General features: G+C 40.3%; 1 protein-coding gene across 13 annotated transcripts in view; it reads left to right on the forward strand.

Moving 5' to 3' along the window:
* Positions 1-1,185: 1,185 nt before the first annotated feature.
* Positions 1,186-25,288, forward strand: part of DOCK9 (dedicator of cytokinesis 9) — a 136,795-nt gene continuing 112,692 nt past the window's right edge. For 5 of the 13 annotated variants that reach the window (XM_069802409.1, XM_069802413.1, XM_069802415.1 and 2 more), the window contains exon 1: positions 19,010-19,399. In XM_069802409.1, coding sequence (XP_069658510.1) covers positions 19,238-19,399 — 162 coding nt within the window. In that variant the 5' untranslated portion in view covers positions 19,010-19,237. Of the gene's footprint in view, positions 1,528-19,009; positions 19,400-25,288 lie in introns of those variants that run through there. The other 8 variants (XM_069802417.1, XM_069802421.1, XM_069802423.1 and 5 more) reach the window with 3 other exon arrangements.

Here is a 25,288-nt window from a genome sequence, read left to right on the forward strand (position 1 = left end):
GATACAGGTCTGCAAAGTATCTGCAGAAAGATCCTTCACCAACAAAAACTCCCTCGGTGTAAGCCAGACATTCATATATTCGGACTTTGTATCCTAAGTCTTTCTGAAAGAACTGCCTCAATTATTTGGCACCTTATTAGTTACAGATGTATCTGCAAAGCATCCAAAAGCGTAGGCCCTTTCTCCGGCAGGCATTTCTTGAGTACGGAGCCTCAAATACAATCACTTTGTGATCTTTTTTTCCCCACCTGACCCCACCTTGTCCACAGCACGCGGTGGCTCCCTCCAACAGCAGTAAGCTGTATATTCAGGTGCAGAAAAGTGGTTTTAGTTCATATAAAAAGATGCCCGAGAAGATAAAGGCGTGCAAGCCCTAATGCTCTCGACTGCTCCAAGCTTTTAAATGTAGTCATAGGGTGCCTAACGCCTGTTGCCCTGCTAACAGTACTGCTAGCCAGCCTCTCGGAAGGCATTCACAGCAATTAAAAAAAGTTATAGCCACGCACGCTTTCACACAGCTGAGCACACGCGTGCAACTTCACCCACAGACAGAAACCGTTTGCGGGAAGAAAACCGTACGAAGGAAAACCTCGAACACGAAGAAGCTTCGAGCAGCGCTACCATTTCCCAACTTTTTTTTAACTTTTTCGCTACGCCCCGTGCCGGTACGGACCCACGTACAGGTACAAGCAGGAGCAGCTGGCGCGGGGCCCAGGCAGGCAGGGCACCGCACTGCAGCCCACCCAGCTTGCGCCGTGTTTACCCCCGGCCCTCGGAGGCGACAACCTCTTGCTCCGGCCGCGCTCTGCCGCCGACCTGCCGTTGACTGGGGTCCCAAAGGAGCCGGGGGCCGGGAAGAAGCGGCGGGGCCCTCACGGCGGGGCGGGGCCCGCCACCGCCGCCGCCGCCGCTTCACCACAGGCCGCCCCGCTGTGAGGGCGGCGCCTGCCCGGCAAGAGGCGGGAACATCCGGCTCCAATCGAACCCCGCCCCTCACCTTGGCCTCGGGTCCGCGCTAAGCCAATGAGGGTGGGGAGTCGCAGCCGGGCAGGTAACGGGGGGCCCAATCGGATAAAGCGCCGCGGGAACAGGTGGGGGCGGGGCCGCGCGCGGCCCCGCCCCTCTCTGCCGCTCCCCCCCCCCCCCCCCCCCTCCCGATCGGCCTCCGCGCTTGGCGCCCGGGCGGTCTTGAGGTGGTGGAGGGTGGGGGCGCGGCCGCGGCGCGCGCCGGCTCCGCGGGGGAGGGGCTTACCTGCCGGAGTCAGCGGCGCCGGCTGCGGCAGCCGCCGGCGGGGCTCGCGCCCTGCCCGCCTCCCTCCCGCCGCTGCTGTGTGAGGGGCCGCCCGGCGGCCGGGCCGTGAGGGCAGCGGTCGGGCCGGGCCGGGCCGGGCCGGAGAGAGCGCGGAGGCAGCCATGGCACTGGTGGCCCCGGAGACTCGGAAGTTCACGCGGGCGCTGAGCAAGCCCGGCACGGCGGCCGAACTGCGGCAGAGCGTCTCCGAGGTGGTGCGTGGCTCCGTTCTTCTGGTGAGTGAGGGGGCGGCCCGTGAGGGGACGGCGGCGGCGGCGGCGGGGGGCCCCGAGCCGCGGGTTCCGGCCGGGGTGGGGGAGCCTCCACCGGGGCCTTTCGGGGCCGCGGGAGGGGCAGGCGGCGGCCCCGGAGGAGGAGACGGGCCCTTTGATCCCTCCCGGGCCCGCCCGGGCTGTCACGGCGGCGGCTGGGGGGGAGCGGGAAGGAGGTCGGCGCGGCTCCGCGGCGGGTTTGCGGCTCTTCGCCTCCCCCGGAGGCTGCCGCGGGCGGGGTGAGGTGCGGGAACAACCGCAGGCCGGGCGGGGACGCTGCCAGCGGGCAGGCGGGCGCCATGGGATGCGGCGGCCGGCGGGCTGGGCTGGGCGCTCCCGCCCTTCCCGCCGCAAAGTTCTCCTCAGCGTGAGGCGGTGCGGGACGGGCAGGGCGAGCGGAGCTCTGCGGGCAGCAGCGGCCCCCTCCTCGCTGTTCGCTGCCTCGGGCCAGGTGGAGGGGCCTGCCTGTGCCTCCTTTTCTCTTCTTTCACCTGTGGAGCGGGTGCAGCTGGCGCTTGGCCTGACTCGGCTGAAGCGCTTTCGCGTGTGTGGAGACAGGGGTGCAGAAGGGATTTTTCGTCTTGCTACCGCCTGCGGGCTTTGCAACTAAACCCACGTTTTGTTTTTTTTTTTTTTTGTTGCGTCGTACGGAATGAAAGATGAGCGCTGGCAAGTGTAGTAGGAATGTTTTAATGCGTTGTTTGTCCCCACTGTCTGTGCTGTGCTAGCACATGGTAGCTGTTCTTGCCAGTTTGCAATCGGGTGCATTAATTTAATTTAAACTGCTGAAAGTAGATTTGTGTGAAGGTGTTAGATGGTGAACTGAGGCAGCTGGGACCGAGAGAGAGAGGAGTATGGGTTTTTTGGCCTGGCTGTACCCAGGTGACGACATCTTAAACAGCCCCAGCAAGATTTTTCAGCGCTTTTCTCTTGGGGCTCTTATTCATGGCATGCATTTTTTTTCCATGTGGTTTTGTTATCTCCAGGGGGAATGTTTTAGTAAGCCCTTAACTCGGTGTAAGTAGAGAGTTTTTGGTGCTGGGATTCCTGATGTTGGAAGCCGATCTGTCGTTTGCTTTTCACTCTTGCTAATGCTAAGTATGGTCACATCTAACTTTTGTAAACTGCTTGGCAGAACACTCTTTGTCTTGTCATAGCTACGTGTTGCGAGAGTAACCAATGGTGTAGCTGTAATACAAAGACAAATACCTTTCTTTAATAAAACGATGGCTCTAAAATTAAATTAGTCTTTATTTAACCATGGGTCACAGAATAGATAATAGAAGACCTAATATGCATAGTTTGGGGTCCACCTGAACACTGACAGCTTTCCACAGGATGCAGGCACATATACGTTTAATGAACGTCCAATATATGTTAACACTTCTCCAGGGATCAAGGCTTTCCTGGGGAGAGTGGAAGAAGGATACATATGTATTTAAAAATATTTTTCATATTGAGGAAGCATGAAAGGGATAAATGTTTCTTTTGCAGTAAACGTCAACCCTGCCCTCCCCACCTTCCCCTTTAGAAGTTTTTTTTTTCCCTAATTCAGTTATGATTAGTGTCCTTGAGATGAGTTGGAAAATACTTACCCGATTCTTTAATTCATTCAGGTTGACCAAGTACATAATAGGATGGTATTCACTAATATTCCAGGTATTTTTGCCACAACAGCATATTTTGCAGAATTTTCAGGAGATGAAAGAAGTGATGGTGGGAAGTGGCGTACTGGCTCAACCTTATTCTGGCTAAGGTCTTTTGCCACTACTTTAGAAAACAAAAATAGTCACTTGCCATTTGTGGCAACTTAACATTCATGTCAGGTTTGTGGTTCTTTTCTGTTAGCTTGATGCATGGAGCAAAACTCCCATCTCTCTCCCATACAATCTTGTGCTAAAGTTCACCTTCCTGTTTCAGCTATATTTTGCCCCTGCTGTTATGTCTTTCCTACTGTCATAAATGCTGTTCATTTTGTCACTGAACTCCTGTCTTCCTGATCACATACTGTTTAAATCATGAAATAAAAGGCTAGTGATTGCAGGTTTACCTTTACCTTTTTACCTTGTCTTCCTCCTTTGAACGTACTGTAACTCTTTTTGTTGAGCATTTGGAATGAAACTGTACTTTTTTTTTTTTTTTTTTTTTTTTTTTTTTTTTAAAGGAGGTGTTTAGGTGGGATAGTGTTTTTTGGTTTGTGTGTGTGTGGTTGTTGTTTTTTGGTTTGGGGTTTTTTTTTCTATAAAAGACTTCTTAAAAATATTTACTCCTATATGTTTGACAGGTTGACCTGTTTCTTAGCTGATGGAGTTTCTGGACTTTATTATCTGAAAAATCTCTTAGGCTGACCTGATGAACATAGGATTCTTACCAGTATTATAGTGGTTGTGGAATAATCTATTCAGATCCATGGCTTTGAAGAAAAGACGACCCACTTTTCTTTCCTAAGCTGCCTCTCAAAGCTCTTTGATAGAGCACCCCACCAGGATTTTTTGAACTGGGTTGTCAACAAAATGTCTTGCTTAAAACATCATTCAGCATTGGTAACTAATGTGGTCTTACTGTCATCACTTGCTTATGAACAAATACTGAAGTTTTCCGATACCAAAAAAATACAGAAGCTGTTTTCCATTGGCTAGGCTTGCAGTGTAGAACCTGGAGATACGAAAGAATGATTTCAAACTAGTCGTTCTTGGTGGGTGATCTGTCCAGATATGTAGAACCAAATATTGCTTCTGCTGTACATCTCTGCAGCAGAATGTACTGAGCAGTGATGCAAATCATCCAGTTGTTACTTACAGTAACAGATAAAAGTGAACCGCTAATACCTCTGAGGTTGTATAGATTCTTTAACTTGTTATTGTTGCTACTGTTTCACAGTTCCATCCACTTTTACTGTGAACAATGTATCACTAGACTTAAAAAAAAAAAAAGGCATTTCCCATCTTTAAATGAGGCTTATTAGATCATATTTCTAAAATATGCTTGTCTTTTCTGCTTTATAAATGTTCCTAGGATCATACTGATGAAACAGGACTGAAAACAGCATGTCAGTAGGTGCGTATCTCAAATTTTCAGATTACTCTTCATTGGAACTAAAAGTCAGAGATTTTCAGCCAACTGACAGACTAAATAGCTCAGCTGAGTAGTAAAAAAACATTAAGCAGATGTGGTTCGCCAAGCTAGTTTTCATCACAGAATGAAGCAAGCTACCTTGTCAGCATTTGACGTCTCATACATTCCTTCTGTTAGATTTAGTTTGTTGAACCAACAAGTACAGTTTGGTTGGCTGAACTGAAAACTTCATATCTGGCAACCAGCTTTTCACTGTGGTATAAGGCACACAATATATTATCTTGATTATTTGGGTTCAGTTTTTGCTATTTTCTGCTTGACAGTAGCATCCTTGTTGAATATCGTCTTGTGCATTGTTGATGTTGTTTTGACTTCAGGCTAGCCATGTGACTTGCCTCTGGCCACCCCAATACATTTATGTCTGGGGAAGAAGACTACAGGGATGACAAGTCTGTCTCTTAAACCAGCAATCTTACCAAGAGCAATTTTCAATGCGATTTTAGTATTACACATAATTGGAAGAGGTCTCTTTAAGTGGTGATGAGTTACCCAAAGCAAGTTGTATACAGATCAGTAGCACCACTGGAGGGATATGTGGTGTCTTGTTCAATGATATGTTAGTGATAAATTACCTCAGTGACAAAACAATGTGTTCCACCCTATATTAAATTAAGCTGACACTTACAGATAATAAGCAATTAAGAGAATGTTTGACATACCAGATTTGGTCTGCTTTTGCCTAGCTGTCAATAAAATGACATTATCAAATATGCAGATGATGAAAATGTTTAAATATACCAAATAATGCAGCAAAAGTTGTTTCCCCTGTGTTGAAATTAACATTGTACAGAAGAAACTGGAGATACGGGGAAAACAGGAGGAAATCTGAGTGAATCTTAGATTGTTCTGTGCAGTTTTCCTTTTTGATTTGGATGTATAAAATAGGTTTGAGTATTTGAAGGCTGAAATCATCACATCTTAATACAGCTTTGGGCTTTATATGTTAACTTTGGGTACCTGGTAAAGCTCTTGAGTTCTAAAACTCTTGTAGAAATTCAGCTTTTCAGATGTGGAAGAAAATCAGTATATCATAAAGACAATGCTTGGATCTCCTAATGACTCTTGATCTCAAACTCACTGATGTTCTCTCTCTCTCTTTTTTTTTTTTTTTTTTTTTTTTTAAAGAAGACTTATTCTTGATTTTAATGGGACGTCAGCTTTGTCTTTCCAATCCTGATCTCTGCTTTCTGTGAATCTCAACTCCATAAAAAAGACGGATAGGTGCACTCTATGCTATATTATTACAATGTTTTTAACACAGTGTTTTTCCAAGAATACAGTTACTGGGAGGATTATGTAGTATTCATTTTGGTTTGGTATTTTCATTTCTTATTGCTGTATCCTTTCATATGCCCTGTGCATAGAGGGCTTGTGTGCTTTTCTGCAAAGCGGCTTCTCTGTATATGATGAATGGAGTATTTGGAACCTCATTAACTGTGAGATTTCAGTTGCAGTGTTTGTGTAGAAAGACATAGTTGATGGCTTGCTTTAGGAAAGCAGGAATTCAGAAGTGGTATGTAATGCTGAAGGGATGAGGGAGGACTGGGATCTTTTAGAGCTGATGGGTACGGAAAAGCTGGAAACACAGATAAAGCTTGAGCTTTCTGTAAATGGAATGTGAAATTGTATAGGTTAAGAAATTTGGAAGAAGTAAATTGTTATGAATGGATGAGTGAAAGCAGGGAGACAACTGACACTCAAGATTTTAAAGGAAAAACCGTTGCTGACAATGAGCATCATCCCAACACATCTCATCTTGGAGGAACTTGATGCGAACGCTAATACTTATTCAGTCACTTTCTGAACTGTTGAACTTTCTCTTTACTTGGGGGGGGAAAAAACCTGATACTCAACCCTGAAGAAGTTAGTTGATGGTATGTACCACTCACCTTTCCTAAAGGAAATAAAAATTGCCAGAGTATAAGATCTTTTTGATAAAGGTGCTAATTTTATTTCAGCAAAGCGCATGTAAAAGCCTTTTTGATTGGATACAAACCACTAGCAAGAATAGTACGTGTTATTTCTGGCAAGTCTGATACTGCTAAGAAAACTTACTGGGTGTGATAGACATTTCTGTGGTTGTGAGGATTCAGAGTCTGGACTATAGCACTTAAGTTTCTACTAATAAATACCATTAAACTTATTTGAATTTTAAATGTGAGTAAGCTTCTTGTTCAGAAAGGGAATGTGAGGGGGGAAAAATACAGGACAGCTGAATTTTTGTGTGAGCAAAAATATGTTTAACCATTCAACAACAAGATCATCATTCCCGGTAGCTGCACCTTATTTCCTTATTATTTTCTGGAACTTTTTCTATCCCACTAGATAAGGATAATTAAGTTTAAAATAGAGGAGTAAATGCTTTAAAATAGTTGCTTCTAATACAGCAAATGTCAGATGTAGGTTGATGCTGGATTGGGCTTTCAGTTCTTGGTGGCAGCAGCTCTCATGCAGCACAGAATACCACACTATACCTTCTTTTTTCCTCTCTTCTTCCTACTCATGCCCTTTAATACTCAATCAGGATCACATATTTGTATCTCAATGGAAGTAGAGCTCATTACACCTGAAACTTGGGAATTTCACAACTCTCTGATTATTTTTTTTCCCTTGTTGAAGGTCTTGTGCAATAAACTTAAAACACATATGTTTTATAACGTAGTCATTTGGTTATGCTGCATTGTGCTTCTACTCATTTTCAAAACCAGGCCTTTAATGTCAACTGTTTTTCCTGTTGCATAGACGTAGATGTTCAAGTTACTTTTAAGCACGTATGGTTATTAGACTGAGTGGCCACTTGCATGTGAGTAGTGTGTGCCTGAGGTTAGATAACCATCGGATATATGCATGTATATGCAAACTCAACAATTTGTGAATTTGGCAGTTTTACTATATATTTGTATTTTTGTGGTAACTTTAAGATTCTGCCAAACTCATGCATGTTTGCTTTAAAATAGTAAAGAAAATTTACCAATAAGTCATTGAAGCAAATAAGGGGAGTTCCGTTTTCCAGGTAGCAGGAAGCTTGATCGTGTCCTTCTGAGAAATGTATTGCTTATATTGCTTTTAGTTAATAATTTCTGTAACTGTTAGATGTGATTCGGTGCCAGTGGCTCTTTATGGAGCTAAAGAAAGGGTGTAACATCTTCAGCAGTGGTGTCCAGGAAGCTCTTATTTAGACCTGAAATTTCTGATGGCAGTTGAAGAGCTTACCTAGTACAGTGATCTTAAAAAAAAAAAAAAAAAAAAAAAAAAAGTAAATACTATATATTAAAAAAGTACATAAAACTTTCTTCCTTAGCTAGTGTTTAGTTTTGATTTTGAGGTTGACTTCAATTGAGGTAGACACTGAAGGCAAAACTCCTGTATTTGAAAGAGGGTGAAGGCAAATTCATTCTTCCTTGCTCCCCCTTAGGTTGTCTGTGTCCGTGAAAAGCATTAATTATGCAAGGTAGAAAAGGCATAAAGTTGCACAAGTAGTCCATGTATTACACAATGCCTTTCTCATTGAAATATTTTTGAAATAACTTATATCTAAAGATGAGAAGATACTCCAATAATTCTGAGCATGTAACTTATTCTAGACCTTAATTTAGAGGATAGATAGGTTTGTGATGGGGGGCTTACATTCTGTCTTACTCCAGAGGCACTGATGTACTTCATACCTTAAATTTAATAATCTGTGAAATAGTGGTAGGTATTGCATCATGAGAAAGCTATGGTTTTGTTTTTATTTTTTTCTGTAAAGGGCCTTAAAGTTCTTTTTGTGAGAATAAAAGTGAGCATATATTTTCTCAACATAGAGACTTCCTGTAATATTAAAAAAACAACAACAAACCTGTCTCAGAGGCCTTAAAAACCAACCTGGTTAATGTTATGGACAAGATTTCTTGTACAAAGTGAGGGCCAGAATTTCATTGGTGCAATGGACTCTGCTTTGGAAAAAAGTTTACTAGATGTCTAAAGGTCTTCAGAAAGTTGAGCAGAAGCTCTGAAGGGGGTTTTATGAAGAAAACTGTTCTGGAGCACAAAGGTTTGGTCAGAGGAATCCAACATCTGTAGCTGAGGTTGTGTTCTACTGCATTCCCACTGTGACTGGTTGAGAGAAAGAGCAGCTTTGCTGCGGAAACATTAGGAAAATAAAATTCTTAATCTGACTGCGGGGGTGGGGGATGGGATTCTTTGTTGGTGTAAGGATGAATTACTGTGTCTGTTAGAACAGTTTGTCATCTCCTCATCTGTGCCCCATGAATCAGATGTGAGAGGAGGAATGGGGAATCCAGATACTGTCTTCTGCGTTCTCCTGCTGTGTCCAGAGATTGCTGCCTGGTTTGGAGGCACAGGCAGTTCAAGTGAGGGAAATATGAGAAAGAAAGAATCAAGAGCCTTTGTTGAAACCTCTGTCTGGATCCGGCACCTCAGACTGGTGAAACGAACCACTCCATTCTGTGAGTAGTGCTCCATTTAAGGTAGTGGTGTTGCCTTGGGGCTACGGGTGCATATCCAGAATGAAGGGGAAAAAAAAAAAAAAAAAAGGCAGCAGGGAAGATCTCTCCAAGGCATGTGGTGTGAAGGGGTGCTGTGGTTCTCTCACACAATCACAGGCTGGCTGAAGCTGGAAGTGACTTCTGGAGGTCATTTGGTCTAATCCTCTGCTCAAGCAGGGCCACCTAGAGCTGGTTGCCCAGGGCTGTGTTGAAACAGCTTTTGAGTATCGCCAAGGATGAAGAATCCACAACTTGTGCCAGTGCTTGACCACCCTCACATTAAAAAAAAAGTGTTTCCTGATGTTCAGAGGGAACCTCCCATGTTTCAGTTTGTGCCCGTTGCCTCTGATCCTGTCCCTGGGCACCACTGAGCAGAACCTGGCTCTGTCCTCCTTGGCACCCTCCCTTCAGGTATTCATATGCATTGATGAGATCTTCTGAGCCTTCTCCTTAGGCTGAACAGTCCCAGCTCTCTCAGCCTTTCCTCATAGGAGAGATGCTCCAGTCCATCATTTTTGTGGCTCTTCGCTGGACTCTTTCCAGTATGTCTGTGGCTCTCGTGCTGGGGAGCCTAGAACTGGACTCTTCCATGTACTTGTTCTGTAAGGTGTTAATTTGCTTTTTAAGAACAAAGTAATCTTAGCTCTGTGTGCTGAGGAAGCAAGCAGATCACAGGCTGATTCAGACTGGAGTACTTGCTGGTGTCAGCGTAAATCCAGTCCTTATCTGGAATTCTAGTTTTAAGCCTCTGGGCCCAGGCCAAGCTTTGGTTTGGGGAGCTCTCTGAATAAAAAGGCCTGTTCCCATTAGAGGACCAGCTAGAATTTCTTTCTGCTCACCAGCTGAAGGAAAGGATGTCAGGTAGTTTAAGAAGGAAATTTGTTATTCAGCCCCTGGAATTGATGTGTAAAAAAAGAACATCAAAGTTCTGGATCATTTTTCTATCTTGAGACAATGAGGAGGAAGAAATAAGTCAGTTGGGGCTGAACATTGTCTGAAAAATCTGATTCACAGGATTTCTGTGGAAAGGTTATGTAAAGTAGACTTTGTTATGGACAATATTGTCAATGCTGGTAGTTCTGGAAGAAATTACAACTTTATAATTCAGAGCACATCAAGGAAACATGGTTTAGACTGGCTTTTTTTCTCCTAACTGCTTTTGTAGTACTCCTGAAAAAGTTTCTTCTAGTGATGATTCTAGGAAAGAATACTAGAAATTAAAAAATATGGGACAAAAAATATCAACAAAACCATTCACTTTTCAAAATGATACCTCACTCTTTTCAACTTGTTTGAAATTTTCACGGGTGAATAGGTTTGTGTATAAACAAGTTAAACTCCCTACAAGTTGAAATCAAATAGTCCCTTTTGAAGTTTCTTCTACGAAGAAACATAGTTGTTTGTGCAGTGGGAATATCAAGTGACCTCACCTAAAATTGACTAAGCAACCAAAATCCGCTTTAAAACACCACTCTTCCCCCAACAAAACAAGAACCACCCACAATGATTTAAAAAAAAAGTAAAGATTTAAGTGTAGTCATAGCAAAGCTTAGGAGGAGTAATGCTGATCCAGAGCTGCTAGAATACAGGGAAGCCTGTAATATAGATCCATCAGTGTAAATAAATAATCCTTAGCTATCCTTAGCTGCTGCTTTGTGTACTTCTGGGTGCTTTTTGATACTCAGGTGTAGCTATTGACTTAAAAAGAGATGGCATGTTGACAGATACTGATCTAGGTTTGGAAATTTGATGCACAGACTAAACTGCTTGTAGTACTTCCAGGTACTCTGTGGATGGGAAGGAGTTATTTGGTGAATTCAGAGGTAAGACAGGAGTTTATGTTTTTACTACTATAAAATTAATCCCCCAACAAAAAGCGACTACACGTTATACTCAGAATGAGTAACGCTTGCATAATTTTAAGTAGAGAAGGCATTTAAATATCTGGTTACATCAGTGCAGAATGTAATACGTTGCAATTTTTGTGTTATCTAAGTGAAATGTAATTGATTTCAGGAGCCTGGAATTCAATGTAGCTGAATTTGTAGACATTTAATTTGGTTTCAGCTTGCAGGTCCAGAGCCTCCACTGCCTTTGGATATTTGTGTTTTGACATTAAGATATACAATCTTGCTACCTTAATAGTTACCCAAGGCACAGCTGCCCTTCATATGCTGAAAGAAGTACTGAAACATACATGAATAAGAAAAACAGAAGCTCCACAGAAAGAGCTGGGTCTTTTCAGTGGGAGAGGCAAAGGCTAGTAAGATAGCTCATGGTCTCATTTTAACAGGTTTGTCAAGAAATCAAGTCAAATGCAAATGCTAGCTAGTATTGTGGATATTAACATATAGAAGAGAGGCTTTGGTTTTCAGGTGATGGAAAGGTAGCTGTCCATTTTCCAGTCTGATTGCATTGCTAATGCTATTTTGTGCTCTTTGTTCTTTAATGTTGCATAATAGTTTTTATATCCTTTCATTTCAGAAGAAGTACTGTTCTTCACCAGGGCACTGATACTGACAGAGAATCTGCTTGCACTTCACTTGATGCCTTTCTAGGCTCGTTTGTAGGCATGGTTGTAAGTGACTACAGCCAAGCAATAGAATAATACAGAACTGAAGCTTTGTGAAAATAAGATTTAAAGTCACCTCATCTAGCCTGTTTCTCACTTGCCCCAGTACAGTGATGATGAGAAGTGGTATTTCACACCTCTTTCTGCCAGGCATATTTGCATGCACTGGCACTAATACTTGTGCAGTGTAATGTCATCTGGTTTAGTAGGTGGTTTAACTGAAAATCATGGTAGTATGTTTGCCTTTAAGGAATGTTCAAGGAGGCTTCACTCTTACTGTTTGCTAGTCCAAGAGGGATTTTAAATTCATATTGGACCTCAAACGTCAGTAAGTTTAAAAAGAGCATTCAGGTTAATGAAGAGATGACACACATCATAATTATTTGAAGGTTGCTATTCTAGTTTCCTTCAGAAATTGTCTTGGGATTCTTGCTTGCCAGGCTTGTTACCACCTCAGAGATACTTGCCTGGTATTGTATATGGCCTTAGATGGCTGGGAAGAAATTAATATACAAAATTATTGAGCCAGAGCATACGGCATGACCCAGTAAGTTTTTCCTCACATGAAATGTGAGGTTTCTAATAGGAAAAAAAAAAAAATCCTACTGTATACAGTCTTGCTGGTAAAGTTCAAGGGACAATACTTCCAGCATAATATTTTGGCAGCTAATAGTCTGCTGGAGGGGAAGTTGGAGCTTGTTCCTGACTGAACTAGGAACAAAGGGAAGGAGAAAGACCTGAACCTGAATAACCTCCATAGATGGATTAAAAGTATAAAAGGATGCGTGAGCCCTGAAGTTTCTGCTGCTCTTCTCTGAACGCTGTGAGATTGCTCAAAAACTGGCTTTTAACATTTTTTTTGTCTGGTCTGCTGTACTGTTGACCGTTATTTATTCTGGCATGGTTTCATCTGTGTTTCTGAAAATAATGCCCTATAATTAGCAACTTGTTCTGTAGCTCTCTAATAATAATAAATTTTTGTTGTTGTTTTCTTATCAATCAAAATTTAAGAGCCCAGAATACTCACTTCAACTTCAGAAAGCTGAAAGTTATGTGACCACTAGATGGAGTCCGGTGAGCATATTTCAATACTAGAAATCCTATGTTATCGCTTGAAACGTAAAAAAGTTAAAAGGGCTAGATGTTTTGTGTCTCACGCTTAAGAATAAATGTTCATTTGTTCAGTTTAGATTGGCTTGGACAACTTCCTAAAGTTCTTTGGATTATTCTTGGTATGTCTATCCCCAAGATATACTTGAGTTAAGTTTGAACTTAAGATGCATGCTTTACTGGCAGGTCCCAGTGCTCATCTGTGGATGAAAATGTATTGCTACTCATGTAAAAATGGACTTGTGAGAAGACTGACCTTTCTGCAGCTCTCAACTATGTGGCCTAAGACTATTAGCTAAGATATTTAGCATTTTGTAACTAGCAGGGTTTTAAATTTGTGTGCAACCCCATCAGCACATACATAATACCGTGTATTCAAGATTTGCAATAGCATTTCTTGGGTTGCATCACTTATGCCTCCTTCCCACTTCTCTAAATGTATAAAAGGCATAATAGACACAAACATTTCCTTATTTGTCAATTAAGAGAAACTTGCGGTATTAGCCAGCTATGACAGCTTCCTTGACTAGATGACAGAACTATATCTTGCTCCAATTTTCATAAGCATTATTTTTTTTTACTTTTGATATGATCTTTGCCATTAGGGGCATCTCGTATGAATGATAAACTGCCTCTGGTCTTCAGCCTGGTGGTATACTTAGTGTTTCTAATGTCACAGTAGTTTTTTGTTTCTGTTGGATGCAAATCTCTTCCTATGGCCTTGCTAAGCATGCAGAATCTCAGTCAAAATTACATGGGAATCCAAACATGTTATTCTCAAGACTACTTCCTGGAGTAATCATACTGGCTGTCTTCTGAACGATGGAATTCCCTTGGAGATTTTCTCTGTCTCTGTGGTTAGTATGTGGCTATCCAGTGTAGTGCCACAGAATTATGGAAACATACAGGTTGAAAGGAAAAATCTGGAAGTTGCCTAATACAATCCCTTGCTCAAAACAGATCTGGTTAGAGCAGGTTGCTCAGAGACTATGCCAATCTGGTTTTAGTATCCACAAAGATGGAAATACTTTAACCCCAGTAGTTGACAACCCTCATGGTTAAAAAAAAAAAAAAAAAATCCTTTTATGCAAATGGAATATTATGTGTCTGTTGCCTCTTGTTCTATGACTGTACCTTCAAGAAGGGTCTGGCTCTATCTTCTCTCTGCCTTCCTATTAGGTAGCTGCAAACAGCAATAAGATCTTCCTTTAGCCTTCACTTAAGGCTGAACTATCCAAGGTGTCTCAAGTTTTTCTCATACATCATATGCTGCAGCCCCTAAACCATCATGATGGCCCTCTGTTAGACTCAGTCCAATATGTCAGTATCTTTCTTGTACTGAGAAGCCTGCTCAGCATGTTCAACTTGCTGTCCAACAGGATGTCATCCTTATCTACTCATTCAGACCACATCTGTCTAATTTGGCTACAAGGGTGCCATGGAAGACTGTCAGAAGCCTTGTTTTGCTAACATTATTCAATGTCCGTTGCTACCTCCTTGTCCAGAGAGCCAACCATCTCATCACAGAAGGCAAACAGGTTGGTCAGGCATAATTTGTCCTTGGCAAATCCATGTTGTCTACTTGGAACTACCCTCTTACTCTTTATATGTCGGGAAATGGCTTCCAGGAGGGTTTGTGTCGTAATTTTCTTGGAGACTGGAGTGAATCTGACCGGCCTGTAGTTGCCAGTATCCTCCTTCTTGCCATTCTGGAAAGTGGATATAAGGGTTATTAAGAATAATCCATATCCAAACAGACACTCTGCGCTAGTTTTGACAAATAAGTGCTTAAGAGTTTTACTCTTAAGATGGGGTAAAACTCACTGTTGTGGCCACAAAGCAGCTTTTAACACAGTTCCTTCTTTGCAAAGAAACATGAGTTCTTGAAGAGAATTACCTGACAAAGCTCTTCTGTGAAATTTGCATGAAGCAATCATTGCAGAAACAGTCCTTGTGGCAGAAACCAGCACCTAAATTTTCTTCTTCCTCTTCTCTAGGAACATTCCTACTAAGTATGAACTGTTCTATATATACTTCTTTTCCCTCTTGCAGGGTTATTGGGTCTTTAGTTCTTTCCTGCAGCATAGTTTTATCAGGCAGAAGTGATACATTGGCTTTGATATACTATCATCTGGTTGTTAAGGCACTCCAAAGAGTGATAAGTGATGTTGTTTTTAATCTCTTCGGGCTGAGGTGGCTTTAGGCCCACATCTCTAGCATTCTGAGCTGCTACACAGGCAGCTGCCAGGTAGTGCTCCACCTACAAATACTGTAATGTTTTGTGGAAAGCTGAATTCAGTCAGGATGTGTTAAGATGTCTAAGGAACCAGATGTTCGCTCCTCTCAAGATGACATCAGTTTGGGCATGTTAAATATCAATGTAGGTAAAAATTTAAGCACCTTCTTCTAATGTTTTAAGAGATTAAGGATATTTTTGTGGCTCTTATGTTAGGACCTAGATGCTTGAATCCTGCCTGAAGTATGTCTTCTGGCGGATATGGGCCTGTGTCTTTATGAAATATTTTGCTTTAGTGATGGCATGTCTGAAGGCAGAATGTCCATGTTGTATGTCGTAACACATTGGATTTGAAGGTCTCCCTAGTTTGATCTGTATTCTCTCAACTGTTCAATTTCTGCCTAGGTGCCTCTAATAAGTTCTCATTTTGTTAATGAAAATTTCATAGGATCCCCTGAAGTTTTTAAATCAGCCCAGGTAATGATTCCCTAAAGACTTCCATCTTCATAAATGTTAACCAATGTCAAATGGAAACTTGGAAACATTGGTTAGAACTGTCTGATTTCTAGCACACATGTTTAGTTTGTACCTGTGTGATTATGCTTGTTGGAACTCATTTGGTTGTCTAAGGGTTGCTTAACATGTTGATTTGAAGTCCTCCAGTTCCCAAGCGAAATGTGATTATTAGGCATTTACTGTAATCAGAGGAGGACTGGTGGTTAGACCATTAAAGCAATTGTGTAATTGTACTGTTAAACAGTTCCCAACAATTTTTTGGAGGCGAACTGGAGCTTCTTCTTTATTACCTGTCCAAGAGAGCATGTCTCAAAAAGATATGATTGTAAACAACTTGAAGATAACACAACTATATGAATCTTTTTTTGTCTTTGGGAATCTCATAGTGCAGTCAGTACAGATTCAATATAGTGTATATAGCAAGGAGGGGCCTGTTGCTCCCCATATAAACAGGTGGTTTGGCTTATGGATGTCATATTTGCAATATATACTAATTCGCATAGCTCTTCCTAAGTCTGCATGCATTCTGGTGCAGACCCTTTTTCACAAACCAAGAGAAGACAGGCATTAGCGATGTCTCCTCTTAACAGCCTTCCTTTTCCTCCCCTAACCTCTTCCTTTTGGAAAAAGACCTTTTCTAACCCAGGCTCAGCTAAAGGCAGTTTGCAACATCTAGCTTGCTGCTCATATGATGTACAGTCTGGGCTTGTTCATATGTTGATTTCTTGTTCTGCTTTTTTACCATTGGATAAAGATTTTTACCTACCGTAAGCTGCCTTTTAGCTCTCTTCAATTGGTAGAGAAAGTTCTGTCAGACCCTTACAAGAATTTTTCCAGCCTCCTGTTTCACTTTGAGATGTAATACTGTAATAGATAATATTACATTGCGTCACATTTCTGTCTGGACGCTTACTGCTTTTGCAGTGTGGTTGCTCGTTACAATTGCAGGAATCATTAAATTTCAATCTTAGTGAAGCTGGAAGCTTGCACTATGCACCAAATTAATGTCTTAGGAAAAAGTCCGCTTGTTGGCAGACTGCTTTACATTGCATACTATTCAGATTTCTTGTAATATTAATATTTAAGCATATGGTCAAGCTCCTCCCTGTGGTTTCTTCCCACCCCTCTTGTCCCCATATTTATCTCTCTTCCAAGCTCTATCTGGAATGCTTTTTATGTTATTTTGTTACTACTGTCTTGATCCAAGTCAGTTTCAGTTGCCTTTTCTAAAATAGTGTAGAAACATGATGCTAAATTTATTCAAGATATAGTCAGAATTAAATTTGCTCTTAATTGGTTTTGAATTGGAACACCTCCCAGGGTCACTTCCAACCTGACTTAGTCTATGATTCTGTCATGTGTTTGTCTATCCAGATGAAATCTTTCTGTCTTCCTGTTTCTCCAGGTCCTTACTAGTGCTTTGAAAGCGAGGTCATTCTCTAGGTATTTGAAGGAACTGTCTAGTGCATGATAATTTGTTGTAAACTGACTTACTTTTCTCATATTCTCTTAAGGCATGATCTATTTTGTTTGTTTGTTTGTTTTGTTTCTAGAAACATTTCCTAGTATGAAGTCTCTGAAATTGCACAAAACCCCATCTAAACAGTGCTTTCTTTTAATGTTCTCTTAACTGTTGATATCCCATTTGGAAACGGAACTTTGTTGGGCCTGTGTAATCCTACATTCCAGATGGGAATGAAGTAGGCTTCTGCACTAGAAACAGTTAAGTTGAATGTATTTTTTGGGGGTGCCTTCCATGGTAATTCGCATGACTCTTTTCCCTTACACGTTTGCAAGGATATCTTTATCCAACTTTAGTGAATGGAGCAAAGCATTTCCCTCACTGACCTGCTTTTTGTTTTCAAAGAGGGTAGGATAGGTAGAGAGACAGAAGAAGGTACAGAGACATTGCTGTGCAAGGTTTGTGGTTATGTATGAAGCATCTTTGCCCTTCAGAGTAGAATTTACGTCAAATTCTTCACCATTACCTTCTTTATTCACCCCCTGCAAAAAGCTATTCCTTATTAACAGACCTGCCGTAACACAATTTGTATTTCTTATAATATATGGAATGTGCTAACTGCTGCCTTTGAGAATCTGGGACTGGCAGGAACTACTTGGATCACTGTCAAATAATGATTTTTTTTTTTTTTTTTTTTTTTAAATCAATGTGTCTGCATGTCATTGTGGTGTATTTAGGTTAGAAATGTAATGAAAAGCATACTGAGTTGTATTAACTAGCCAGATGTCAGGGAAAAATGCTAATAAATCTTAAATATTTATTTTGAATGTCTCATTATAGCATGCAAGATAAGTTAATTTGCATGGGGGCAAATCTGTAGCTGACATCATTAATCTGTTTATTCCCTCCATTCATGCTTCACTTAAGTCCTTTTAATTTAGCTTGTTTTAACTCCACTGCAACAATTTTGAGTTTGTAAGTTCACCCTTTCATCCAGTTTTACAATTTGGTAAGTAAATACATCTCAGTGCTTTCAGTTTAGCAGAAATATAAAACTGACCAGCAGTCTCTGACAGGGTGATTGATACTGCTATGGTGTGGATTGGGACAGTTATTTACGCAAATTCCTTGGCTTTAAAAGTATTTAAAAAAAATTTGACAGTTCTTCTCAGCATCAAAGATATTTACATACTTGTATGACAGATACCAGTACAGTATGTGGAGTAGAATCTTGTAGTGATAAATTCAGTCAGTACAGGTGTGATTCACTATAAACCCAAGAAATTTATGTGTTTTAAATGTCATTCTGTGTTCTTTCTCTACCCCCACCCACCCTTTTTTTATGACTATTGACTATTTGCAGTCAAGGACTAGATAAAGTCAATTTCTGGCAGGTGGGAATTGACTGATCACTTTGCATGAGAGGAAGAAAGGAAAAAGTAGACAGCCTTCAGCTCCCTTGTGGTTTGCCTGAACTGATAATAGCATGCTGATAACATATAGATTTGATTGAAGTAGATTTGTATAACACATTGGGGGGGGGGGGTTTCCATAGCAGCAGTGATTTAAGAATTTTCCTCTCATATTTTGAGTGTTTTATTTTGAAGTTTTTTGTTTTAAACACTAAAAAGCACATATAGGTCAAGCAAAGAAATGTTTGCCAGTACGAACTATGTGCTAAGCATTCTGGGAGAGTGCTTTCTTGCAGCAGATGAGGATTCTTTGTGGCTGGCAGCAGAAACTGCAGCAGTATCTTTGCAGTTTCCTTTCATCTTTGATTATGTTCTAAGGATCTCTGAAATATAGGAGCTCTTTCCCTGACCCTCTGGAATATCTTTTCATCTCTGTTGCGGAGTATAGCACATGATGAAAGCCTTCTATCTTCTACAGTTGAGGTATCCTTTGCTTTTCATCACCCTCTGATTTTTGTCTTCTGCGGCTAGATTTTTGGCAGTGTTTGGCTTAAGCAAATAGGATTACATTTCAGTAGCTGATGGTTTCTAGTCGAGGAACATACTAAATGTCGGACGTAATGAAGATTGTGCAAAGAAATATTTCTGCGAAGCACAGGAAAATTATTCGAGTCGAGCAAAGGAAGAAGACATTCTGCAAATGCAATCAGGGCTGCTAGAAATGCAAAATTCAACAGATTTGGAATGGGTTGCACTACAAGTGTGGTTCTGTTTAAAGGCATTCGTACAGTTTTTGAGAGAAACTGTGGTTATATTTGCAAACAGCAAGGGGAAAACAATGCCCTTGAATACACAGCATTCAGCTTGCCAAATGAAGATTCAGGAATATTGATTCATTCATCCCTGGTAAATACAAACTTGTTTCATTAATAATTTTGTCTGCTAATTGAAAGCTAAACTAAAAACAGGATACCGTGTTTATTTAACATCTACTATGTACAGACATGAATATACCTTGTCCTGATATTGTAGGTTGTTAGTGCATGTATGTGGCATGTAATACATGTGTGCATGCAGCTGTAATGTTAAAGCTTAGGATTCATATTCATTATATTCTTTAGATTTGTACTAATAGCTCTGAAGAATTTGCTCTCCACAAACAGGATTGTTATAGAAGATTGTCTGTTGTTAGATCTTTCTGAACATACTCTTGGAATGTATTTGGCATTTCAATTGAAGAACAACAGATGATTACGTTATTTGGAAAAACTAAGGAATGCATTGTTGGGAAAACAGTAACCCAGGATTTGAGGTTTATTTTTTCAGATGGACTTGAGTACTTTTTTTTTCTTTTCTTTTTTCCTCTGAAACTATTCTATTTCTGTTTAGCTTACTGAAAGGGATACAGGAGCATTCTAGAAGAAAAAAATGGTTAAAGGGAGTGATAACTGTTTTCTGAACCTGCTTTGCTCTCAAAGGCTTTTTTAGGTGTTGCCTGATGCAAAGAAAACAGACTTTAAAGTGAGACTGTCATCTTTGTACCCCCCAGGTTAATGACGCATTTGTGCGTCAGATGTATTGCATTTAGGCTTGAGGGGGTGGAATTGCAATAGCTAATGTGCACCGCTTGCTTCAGAATTTGGCTAGTTAAGGATTTAAATATTTATTTAAAATAATTTGGGGTTGCTTGTTAATTGCTTTGTCACTGGCTAGATAGTTGGAATAAGAGGGGTGTGGTACACTGAAATAACTGGACAGATTTTGACAAGCTTGTAGTGCCTGCTGGCATACCCACGCAGTGCAATTGCAGTTATGGAAAGCCTTTAGAAATTTCACAAAGCTTTGTTGTCTTTATGCTGTTCATATCCTTTCTTGCTGAACTCAAATATAAGAAAGAAAGGGGGGTGTGTGTATGTATCTGTATGTGTATACCTATACGTGTGTGTGTATATATATGCACACACACATACACATATATATTTATACACATGAATACACACACATAGCTTCCCGGAAAGAATACAGAATAATCTGAGCTGTCTTCAGATGCTTAAAATAATTTACAGTATGTATATTACCCTTCATGATAATATTGCATTTTATAAATTCCTAATATGGTTTGATATTAAAAATAAAATGGCTTCCTCTAAGTATTAGAAGCCTTTTTACAATGTTAGCCATTTTTAACTTAGCCTCATACAGATGGTTATTAGACATTTGTTAAACTCTGGGCAATGAATATTTTCAATAACTTTTGTTCTCCATTGAATTTAAGACCTAACACCTTTACTGGTCTTAAATTCTACATATAGTTAGATGAGTGAACAAAGAAATACTTTTTAAAATATGTAATATGAATCACTGTAACCTGGAGGTCGCAGTGAAAATTTTTTGTATTTTTTTTTTCTTCTTCTTTGTTTCATGTGGTATTGTTCCAGCAATAATTTCTCTTTAATTTAGCCCTACAGAATTGGTTTGCAAACTGGGAAGATTAAGCACAAAATATGCTTAGTCTGCCATTTACAATTGAAGTTCCACATTGGTCACTTAAGATTTTTTTTCAATTCCAAAATTGCTTTTAAATAATGATACTGGTTTTTTTGATTTTCCTGTCTGGCTTTGTCACCTTGGTTTAACTGGAATTAGTGGATCAAGATAAATTTCTTCCTGGGATAAATACCTGCAGGTTAGTATGGAAGAATGTGTAGAATTGAGGGCTCAGAATGACTTCCTGCTCATTGTACTGGACTAGTGTTGTCCATAAGAACAAAAGTCAGAATTTTACAAGGGAAAAAAAAGGGAGGATTTCATTACAAGGTCCCACTCTTGATAATCAGAGCTGGCACTGGCCATCGCTTTCTGAGATGTTGTCTGAGGCTGGGGAGCAGTTGCTACTGACTTACACTGAAGAGGGGGAAGCAGGATTCTCGGAAGAGTGGGAAGAGGGGGAAAGGTACTGCAGACCTGGCAACAGTGACAAGTGATTTTATGAAACTCGTCTAAGTATATACATAGAACTCTTAAATTACATATTTTTTTGTACTCTTTGCTATAAAAGCTAATTTTGTCCAGCTTTTCCTCCTCTGAAGAGGTGGCTTTCAGGAGGAGAAATACCTTGCTTCTTACTGAGAAGCCATGCAGGGAGGTGAAGACTACAGGAATCCTCTTCGAAGAGAAGCTGTATGGCCAAGACCAAAAGAGAGTAGCAGTGTATCACTTCCCTGTGTTTTCTTTTATTTTGGTGGTTGTTGCAACAGGTGCAAGTGTAGGTGTGTGGCTTCACCTGTTTGTCTGTGCTGTAACACATTTCAGCTGCAATTTCTTACCTCTGTCTTTTTGGCTGTACCTGCTATCTGGTCTATTTAGCTATTTTGGATCAAATATCTCCTGATACAGAGCTGTTGTCAAAACACCAGTGAATTTCAAGGAGTCCTTTAATTTAGGAACACATTGATTCTTTTGCAAAACCAGTGTTGAAAATCTGTGAAAATTGCCTGTGAACAGAAAGCTCTCCAGAAGTAGTTCTCCTTGAAGGAAAAATCTCCTGCTCTGTGAAGAAATAAGGAGGCAGAAGTAGTTGATTTAGCATACATTTTTCTTAGTTCCCCTGTAATCCAGAGGTCAGAAGGTTATATCTAAATTAAATCTAATTAAAGTTTTATTTAAGCAGGTCTGCTCTTCTAATTGCTTGAAGGAAAGATAAAATGAAGCCTGGGTGAGAATGTCTTCTCAGGAGTACAGTTTATTTCTATCCATCTGATGTCATTCAAACTTGCAATGAAAGTGCCGTATCTTATCTTTGGGAACATTTGTAGGCTGTCACATACACTTTATCTTGCTAGAACACAGCCTCTTTTAGGGTCTTTAAGTCGACATGGTTAAAAATAAATATTTTAGTAAAAGATTATAAATTTAGTTTGGGATGCTATTAAAAGTTGCACCAAAATGAATGAAAATATTTTTTTTTCCAAATGTCCACCTAGGGCATAATTATTTTCTGCAAATATTGAGAAAGCATTCTGATTTGCTGAATTTTGTAGTAAGTTGAAGGATACACTTTCAAAATATTAGCTTGTATGTTTGATCTACATTACTTAGTTTGTTTTGATTTTCCTATGATTTTTTTCTTAATCCATTCTCAGCATGATATTACATGTTATTTCTGCTGTGTTTCAGTATCTTAGAGTTAGGAGGGTTTTTCTTCATGGCCTTTATTTTTATATTAAAATTCCATTTTTTTGGTAATCATTGTATAACCAATGACTATCTGGGAGTGAAGTGTTACTGTATGGTTTAGGGCCTAAACAGCTGTTTTAGATGGTAGACAAAGATGGAGAATGAGCAATGGAGTGTAGTGACAATAAAACTAACAACATTTTAAAAATTTGGGTTTTGCTAATAAGCCCCTTGAAGTATTCAGTGAAGGAAGAGGCTAGGTGAGTGTGCTAGCAATGCTGGTAGAGGAGCTAGAAAATTCTAAAGTGGGACAGATTGGGCTGAAGGACATCAACATTTTTTTCTTTGTATTTGTTTGAAAATTGCAGAAAGCAGCTTGGGTGTTTTTTTGTGCTTGTAATGTTTTCTGCTCAGTTTGCTTCTAATGGCCTATTCAATGCTGCTATTTCTCTCATTAAGCTTTAGAACCTTGTAGTTTGGTAAACCTACTTAAGGTAGTTTAGTAGCTGTAGCATGTGCAAGATGGGGCCTAATAATTTTAAGTAGCCTTTTAATTTATTAAGTCTGATGTAGAAAATATCCTTAATTTGAATAAGTGTTACTTAATTTGTGCTTACACAATTTCTGAGAAGAAATGCAGGGCATTTTCGAACGCTATTTCAAACTGGACTTCTGGAGTAATTTAATATGGTGGATATAGGTATTTGCTGAAAACAGAACCACTAACCTTAATATTCTAGTAACTGCAGTTTCTTAGTCTATGTCACCTGTTGACTTGGCAGCAGTGTCATCATTAGGTGTTATTGAGTTTTTGTGCAACTGCTCTTTCTGTGCTGCCCATGAGTCATTTGGTTTATTAATAAACTGTGCCATCTTTAAGATATACCAAAGTCTGTGCATGTGGGAAGATTGATTAATGACAGCGGTGAGCTATGTAATTCTGGACATAAATCCACAGTAGACATTCAAGTTGCAAATATTTTGATTTCAGAATCATATTAAATTATATGCGTATGATTTTTCAAAAAGACTTTTCTTGATTGAACATGTGCTGTGTTTAAAATAAACATTAAAACATTCATTTATTAAAAGGCCTTACATTAAGGCCTGTTCTTGCTGTCTGAATTAACAAATTAATATCAACTTGTTTAGTTAAAGTAGAAGAGTTTAGTAGATATAAAATAGAAATATATAAAGGAGAGAGTTTTAAGGAAGTAATTCTGCTGAGTAAGTGGAAGGTGGGGGTTTTTTATGTGCTTAAATAGCTTATGCAGCAATTCTCTAATGGTGTGCATATAATTTGTATGGCTTAGTCTGATATTTCACTTTCATAACGTGCTTCAACTTATAACTCTATTACAAGTGGCTTTTATTCATCAGCAGCTGGAGCATTAGACCTCATTAGGCCTCTTAATAAGGAAGAAACAGACATGTATGAGTATAGCATCTAACTTGCATAGTTTTTCATGGGTCACTTGAATGAGAGCACTTCTTTTATCTCCTTTCATCTTACTGCCTTAGGTGAGTAAAAAGTTGGTGTCTTAACGTGCTGGCTTGTAGTTTTGGCTAGATCTCCTGATGGTTTTTGTACACTCGTTTTGACCTTTCATTGGACTCCTTTGGGACTAATGCTCGAATGTCTGGTATCCTTCTGCCCTCTCAGGAGGGGAAATTGCAGCACAAATTCACCAAATGTGCAGTTCCTGCAGCAAATATGCTTCTTTGAAAGATGCACGTGAGAGGAGTATCAGACATAGGTTGGCAGGTATTCAGTGCACTGGCATGCAAAAGGTAAGATTAAACATTGTATCCTCAGGAGAAATTCTTTAAGGCTGAGGATGAAATCTGAGGATAGTTGGTCAAGTCTACATGCGTAAGCCATTGTTCATTGTCCATGACAATATAGGTTGGATTAGCACAGAAAGATATCCGACCCCAAAAACATGGCATTAGGTTGCATCCAGGTAGAGAATGTGTTCCCTTTGAACATAGCAGCAGGGCATCTTGGGGGAGCTAGATAGAAAGCAAGCAAAATGTCTAGAGTTAAAAAACAAACAAACAACAACACAACCCCAAACAACCAAAAAAACCCCATCCAAACCCAACACCCCCAAAACAAAAAAAACCCTTTAAAGCCTTGTCTGATCTTGAGGAGAGGAAAGAATGCTTCTGTGGCTGAGAAGCTGCATGGGTGGTGTTTTCAAGACTAGAGCCTAGACTTAGTGAACACACAGAAAGGAGTCAACTCCTCTGCTCTTTCTTCCTGATTAATACTTCCTTCCAGCTGCCTTAGGAACAGCCTGAAATGCTTATTTGAATAATCTACAGATGCAGATATCCTGTTCTGTCATGAAATTAAATGCAGTAAAAGTAAAGCGGGGAGCCAACTGCTAACTTTTGCAATGTTCTTGATTCTTAGAACTCTATAGTGTGAAGTCCAAGACAGATTTGTATTGCAGTGTAGAGGCAAACCAAGAGGCACTCTTACTTCAGCCGAAGGGCAGAGGTGAATTAACAATCTCCTCAAGGAGCAAATAGCTCCTGGAAAAAGTCTTGTAAGATTGGTGTTACACAGTGGGAAGACCCTTACCTCAGACTTGCTTGGCACAGAACAGCTTC

Source organism: Haliaeetus albicilla, chromosome 15 (genome assembly GCF_947461875.1).
Source record: "Haliaeetus albicilla chromosome 15, bHalAlb1.1, whole genome shotgun sequence".
NCBI lineage: Eukaryota > Metazoa > Chordata > Aves > Accipitriformes > Accipitridae > Haliaeetus > Haliaeetus albicilla.